This window comes from Tasmannia lanceolata, unplaced genomic scaffold (assembly GCF_043159265.1).
Source record: "Tasmannia lanceolata isolate RefF3 unplaced genomic scaffold, GAP_Taslan_0.1 ptg000003l, whole genome shotgun sequence".
NCBI lineage: Eukaryota > Viridiplantae > Streptophyta > Magnoliopsida > Canellales > Winteraceae > Tasmannia > Tasmannia lanceolata.
Genome location: NW_027518680.1, coordinates 55,265,128 through 55,272,634, shown reverse-complemented (window position 1 = coordinate 55,272,634; position 7,507 = coordinate 55,265,128). Strand labels below are relative to the sequence as shown.

The following is a 7,507-nucleotide window of genomic DNA, read 5'->3' as shown; positions in this document are numbered from 1 at the left end:
TTACTGTTGATTTCTGTCTTCTCAAGTAAAAGGGTTAATTCGTTATAAGGCATTCTCGAATCCTAAATTACAGATTTGCAAATCATATTCTAACACGAACCACACCATATGATGATCAAAACCATGGACGGCTTGGATCATCCTATGTTGTGGACTGTATGCTTCAATTTGAAAAATATCGGTGGGGCCTACGATTGGGCCTTAATGTTAGTGTACGACCAACTCCATGGGATTATCCAAACCATGGACAGCTTGGATCATCCTATGTTGTGGACGGGCCTTAATGTTACTGTACGACCACATGATGATCCAAACCATTCATTTGATGGGCCAACCCTTTTGGGGGCACAATCCATTTACTTTATGGCCCATCAAATGGACGGCTCGGATCATCCTATGGTCTGGACGGTACACTTCATTTTCAAAAATATGGGTGGGGCCTAAATTGGTACGAACCACACCATAGGATGATCCAAACCATGGACGGCTTGGATCATCCTATGTTGTGGACGGTACGCTTCAATTTGAAAAATATTGGTGGGGCCTACGATTGGGCCTACCATGGACGGCTTGGATCGTCCTACGTTGTGGACGGGCCTTAATGTTACTTTACGACCAACTCCATAGAATGATCCAAACCATTCATTTGATGGGCCACAATGTAAATAGGTTGTGCCCCAAAAATCATTTCCATACGATAATCACAACCCTACAATCTATAGAGGTTGAATAAGATGTAGTTTCTATTTAGATCGGAGGGCTAGGATCAGCCTATGGAAATGATATTTTGGGATGCAACCTATTTACGTTTATGGCCCATCAAATGGACGGTTTGGATTATCCTATGGTGTGGTATGGGCGGGGCCTGCATTGTTCAAAGATGGGCCCACCATTCCACCAACGGTTTCTGTTGGGCCCACCAACTGTTCCTGTTGTGTATGTGTGGAGAGAGAGAGAGAGAGAGAGAGGTCAAATGGTGGAAAGTGACATATACGTTAACATTAGCCAGCCATCGCAGGGGGTGGAGGCAACCCCTTGTGTTACAGTATTCATCCCCTATTTTTCAAAATGGATTGCGCAACTCACACCATAGAATGATGAATGATCCAAACCGTCCATTTGATGGGCCACAATGTAAATAGGTGCCCCAAAAATCATTTCCATAGGATGATCCTAGTCGTCTGATCTATAGAGGCTTGGATGATCTACACCATTCATTTGTTGGGCCCTACTTAAATGGGTTTGGATTTTTGTATTTTTTCTTTTATTTTTTTAATAAAAAATAACGACTCATCTGACTTGACCGTGTCAACCGTGTTCTTGGCCGCGTCAACCGTGTCCGCGCCGAGTTGACAAGGATTTTCTTCGGCCGCGTTCCGCGTCAAATCCGCATTTTTAAACACTGAGGCAAATATCACCGCCCTTTTTATTTTATTCTGTCACTATCTTTTTTACACGCAAGCTAGGGGTGGACATGGTTCCGGTTCGAACCGAGGACCGAACCGAACCGGCACATATGGTTCGGTTCGGTTCGGTTCCATACTTATATGGTTCGGTTCTGGGTTTGGGATCCCGGAACCGAAAACCGAACCGAGAACCGACCCTCACCTTAAAACCCAATGCCTCATCGCTTGATAAAATCACCCCACCCCCTTTTAATTCACCCCTCTTTAATGTGTTGCTTTGCCTTTAAAATTTTAACTCACCCCCCAAATTTGTGCTTGATTATTCCAAATTTGTGCATGTTTGTAGGTCATATATAATTTTTGCATTGTCCAAATTTGTGCAAATTTGTGCCTGATTATTCCAAATTCGTGCATGTTAAGTCTTTGTAGTTCATATATAAACAAGACCGAACCGATTATAAATACCGATTATAAACAAGGTCGGGTAAACCTAGAACAAAACCGAACCGAATCGATTATATATGGTTCTGGTTCGGTTCGGTTCCAAACATATATGGTTCGGTTCTGGTTCCAATTTCAGGGAACCGATTATATATGGTTCGGTTCTGGGTATACCTCAAAACCGAACCGAACCGAACCATGTCCACCCCTAACGCAAGCCTACAAGAAGAATCCATTACAAAATATATTTAAATATTTATACCACTACTACCAAAATGACGTTTCAACATTTACTTCTTTTTACCATTTCTACACATTTTTTGTTGAAAATTTACAATGATGGGATTGCAGATTTACAAACATTTAGGGCCTTTTGGATACGCGGATTTTAGAATCTGGGATTTTTTTCAAAATTGTAGGTAAGAGATAAGGGAAGAAGCGCACCAGCCGTCGCTTTTGACTTCTCACCCGTCTTTCTTACAGCAAGACGGACAAGGGAAGAAGCGCACCAGCCGTCGCTTTTGACTTCTCGCGTCTTCTTTTTTTTTTTTTGAAGAAGGCAGCAGAATATATTTATATATGTATGAAGAAGCAGAACCGAGATGGTCCTTGCGGAACAATGAGCAAAGAAAATAGAAAGACAATAACTCAAGGGGGGAGATAGTCACAACACTCCAATTCGGCCCGAGAAACTCCACTCTTAGCCAGAGAGTCGGCTGCCACATTGGCCGATCTCCGGACATGCTGAAAGACCATGGAGTAACCCTTTCCTCGATCCTCTATCTCTTCAAAGAAAGGCACAAATCGCCAAGGGGGAGAAGCGACTCCCGAAAGCCAGCGAATAACATTGACGGAATCGCCTTCGACTATCAGACTGTCGCACTCCAAGCGAGGCATGGAGAGGATCCCACTGTAAACGGCTCTAACCTCTGCCTCAGACGAGTCGGCAAATCCAATAGGTCCCGAATAGGCCCAGATGACTTCCCCTTTGTGATTCCGACATAACCCCCCCACTCCAGCCGGTCCGGGGTTACCTATAGAGGACCCGTCAAAATTAAGTTTCAGAGATCCTGGCGGCGGGGGGGACCAGGAGGGTCGACATTTCACTGTGGTGACCGATTCCATGCATATGGTTGACCACCCTTCCCAGAGGGCATACGCAGAAACAAACCGAAAAAGAGGAAGGGAACGGGCCCAGGAGATGACCGCTGCTACCACCTGTATATAAATCCCATATGGGGACCTTACCTTCCCTTCAAAGACCCGCGCATTCCGTTCTTTCCACAAGAACCACCAGGAGGCTAAGAGACACATCTTCCACAAAATTCTACCTTTCCTCTTCCACGGAGCCCAGACCCAACTCCGAACAAAATCGGCCATAGAATTGGAAGCAACCCAACTGATCCCAAATCTAGAAAAGATATGACCCCAAATATATGAAGCAACCTGGCAATGAATAAAGAGATGGTCAATGGATTCCCCGGCGGATAGGCATAGGGGGCAGTGATCTACCAGCCACATTCCTCTCTTCCGCAAGAAATCCATCGTCTGAATTCGTCCCCAGCTAACCGACCACCCAAAGAAAGCAACTCTTGGAGGGCACGCTAGGCGCCAAACCGCGGAGGACGCATGCTCCACTAGAGTGGGGATCAGATGGAGATAAAAAGATTTAACGGAGAAAATCCCCGACGGATTCCAAATCCAAATACGACGATCTACGCCCGAAGACTTGATGAAGCAAGAGTCCAATAAGGAGAGGAGGGCGCTGTAATCGCTTAATTCCCGAACAAAGAAGGATCTACGGAATTGGGGAATCCACTCCACTTGTCCGTGGGCCCGATTGAAACATTCCGATACCCACGCATCTTTCTGAGAAGATACTATATATAAGTCAGGAAACAAAACTCGGAGAGAATGGGACGAACACCAAGGGTCCTGCCAAAACCGAATGCGATCCCCCCTATATACTCGGAAGCGAACTCCAAGGGCAAAAACGGACTGCAAACGCAATATGTCCCTCCATACCGTGATTCCTTTGATTTTGAAATTATCAACGGAGACCCAATTCCCATGAGATGAACCATACTTACTGGCAATGACCCGAACCTACAAAGAGGAAATTTCTTCGCCATATCTCCACAGCCACTTGCCCATGAGGGCCTGATTAAAGAGCTCGACTCTCCTGATGCCCAAACCTCCATTTTTAATTGGTGAGCATACGAGACGCCATTTAAGAAGGGAGACCCCCTTGGAAGTCCTTGAACCACCCCACAGAAATCGTCTCTGAATTTGCTCTATGCGCATAGCAACAGAAGCTGGACAATGAAAAGGGGATAGAAAATAAATCGGCATATTAGAAAGAACAGCTTTTATAAGCACCAATCTACCTCCTTTGGAAACCAAACGGCGCTTCCATGTGGCCAACCGACGCTCAATCCTTTGTATAATAGGAGCCCATAGAGTGTGTCTCGGACGGCCCACCCTGAGAGGGAGCCCCAAATAGGTAGCAGGAAATACATCTAGACTGCACCCCATAATTCCGGCGAAGGATGAAGCCTCGCTTTCAGATACATTAATCGCATACAACCGAGATTTGCCAAAATTGTGAATGCCGCCATCAATTCTGGAGTCGGATCAATGATTAAATGGCACTGAAACGTTGCTTGTGTTCCCATGAATCCAACGCAACAAACGGTTCGTCGATCCGATGTCTGGATTGCGTTTTGGCGGCGATTTAAAGATGAAAATTTTAACTTTTGGGGAAGTTTTGGACCTCGCCGGAAAACAGTGTGCCGCCGGCGACCGGCTTGTCTGACCGGAGATTTTCCGGCGTGGTTGCGAAGTTCATCGAGAGACGAGTCCAATGGCGTATTATGAGCCTCAATCGGACTTCAAACGAAGCCGCAATAATAAATCGAACTTTGAGTGTTTTTTCGGATTTTGCTGGAATTTTCACTATTTTAATGAAGAAGACGATGAATAGTGTCGGGCTTGGCGGGCCTATCAAGGATCCGCGACGGGTTTTTCAATTAAAAAGGGCCCAGTAGACCCTCTAAGCCCACCAGAACGGTTGGCCTAACCTGACCTGAACCGGCCCATAGGCCCAAACGGCCCAAATCTGTGTTTGACTCGGTTTGGCTCATTTTTGTGAGATTTTTAGCCATATTATAGCGGTTCTGGAGGTTTTGCACCATTATGAATCCATTTTTTAGGTCAGTTTTGGCATTTGGCATCTGTATCATATAGGTATAATGTAAATTCAAAAACTTTTGATTTTTCAAGTTGGTTTTTGAGTTAAATATTTTAGGGTTTTAGCCCAAGTAAAACTGGTTCCGAACGTTTTGCAACCCTTTGAAACCATTTTTGCTATCCATTTTGCCATTTGAGCACTGTATAATACACTTATAGTGTATTTTTAACACTTTTGACTTTATAAATTTAGTTTTGAGTCAAAAGTTTTGGAGTTTTGGGCTCGGATTAGATTGGTTCCTAAGGTTACATACCGTTCTGAACCTATTTTTGAGGTCATTTTTGGTATTTAAGCACTGTATGATATAGTTACAGTGTAAAATCAAGACTTTTGGTTTTGTAAGTTTGATTTGAAGTCAAATATTTTGGGGTTTTGGACTTGGGTTAGACCATTCCTATGGTTTTAGACCATTCTGAACCCGTTTCCAAGGTCTGTTTTGGTGTTCGGAGTCTGGATTTTAAAATTCCAGTATAATTTTATAACTTTTGGGTTTTTTAAAGTGGGCCTTGAGTTTAATTTTGATTTCAAACTCTTAAAGAATTAACTAAATGCCATGGAGACCCAGTTATGTAAAGTTTTGATGTTATTTAATGATTAAAACTCAGTCAGTGAACACCTTTGGTTTCTAATTCTTAAGTTAAGAACCCCTATATGTTGTTTATATGCTTTATGTTTTGCATATAACTTAAGGGTTAAACTGATTAGTTGAAATCATATATGGGACTAAACTTTTAACTTGAATGCACAATAGTTCATGCCAGATATGCTTAAAACCCAAGCTTATGGTTATAATAAACTGATAGTGTGTATTTTCAAAACCTAAAACATTGAATTTTGTTTGATTATGGAACTTGAAAGTTGGTTTTGTATACACAAGTTTATTACGTTGTTCAATATTTTTAGTTGAAATTGAACTATATCTTGTTATGATTGGTCACTAAATGAATGAACAAAGAACTATGATTCCGACTGGGAAACGAAATCGCTTAAGGTTAAGTGGTTAATTTTGAGAATCGTGTCGCGTACAATGACACATTTATGGACTATGAACCACTTTCAATTGCGACAATTTGTCCAAGAGCAACACTTAGCCCAACGGATGACTGTTGTTTTGCACAAATAGGCGGTGTGAGAGGGCTAGGCCTGGGTAACCTGGTTTGGGGTTATGCTTCTGCCCAACGGTGATGTGCGCCTCACGTATAGGGTTATCTGGCTCTAGTTGGTCTCATGGGAGAGCCAATTGTGTGCTGTGGCACGGCCCAACGGACAGCCCACGGTGACACTCCTGGTGTCTCGCCAGAATCACAGTATTGTGATTTCCTGAATTGAAAATCGTTTGTGTGTTGTGGCACGGCCCAACGGACGACCCACAATGACACGTCTGATGTTTCGTCGGGGTCACATTTTGTGTTTTTTTTGTGATTCTGGGCAATCTAACTAATTTTCCCTTAAGATAGATTGACTGAGTATTGTATGTGAGAACCAATTGTGTGTCGTGGCACGGCCCAACGGACGACCCACGGTGATACACCGGTGTCTCTTCATAATCATGGTATTGTGTTTTCTAAAGTAGAAACCAATTCTGCATCATGGCACGGCCCAACGGAAGGCCCACGATGGCACATATGGTATCTAATTAGAAGCACACTTATGTATCATCATGATTTTATACATTTTAGTCATTCTTTTCAGTTGGATTGATTAAAATCGTGGATTGAGTTAATTAAACTCCATTTGTGGATTGAATATGTGTTATAAGAAGTGAGCATGTTTGGAACTGCAAGTCTGTGTCTGTGACATTGAAGTTGTTGGTATCTTAGTGTCTTTTCTAAATACCGATTATGTTGAGTACTTTAGTGGGTCAGAAACCATAGCAAGTGATGGAATAGATCTGCATAATTCAAGACTACAAAAGGCTAGACTATGTATCATTTAATGACAGGCACTCTAAACGCACATCTAAAAGATGCTTATGAATAGTGGGAGTTCATTGTTAGTATCACTATAATAGTAATGGTATACCTCCATTTTTTATGCAATTCGAGATGTTTTTAAGGTATACCCAGAACCGAACCATATAAAAATAGGGGTGGATATGGTTCGGTTCGGTTCGGTTTTGAGGTATGCCCAGAACCGAACCATATATAATCGGTTCCCTGAAATTGGAACCAGAACCGAACCATATATGTTTGGAACGGAACCGAACCAGAACCATATATAATCGGTTCGGTTCGGTTCTGGGTTTACCCGACCTTCACCAAATGTAGATATTTTGCCTAATCGTATTTATAATCGGTTCGGTCTTGTTTATATATGAACTACAAAGACTTAACATGCACGAATTTGGAATAATCAGGCACAAATTTGCACAAATTTGGACAATGCAAAAATTATATATGACTTACAAACA

At 42.7% G+C, this 7,507-nt stretch overlaps 1 protein-coding gene across 1 annotated transcript; it reads right to left on the bottom strand.

Annotated features, from left to right (window-relative positions):
* Positions 1–2,495: 2,495 nt before the first annotated feature.
* Positions 2,496–2,972, bottom strand: LOC143869949 (uncharacterized). Its single transcript, XM_077376489.1, has one exon. It carries the CDS (start codon positions 2,970–2,972, stop codon positions 2,496–2,498), a length of 477 nt encoding a protein of 158 aa, XP_077232604.1.
* Positions 2,973–7,507: the final 4,535 nt, after the last annotated feature.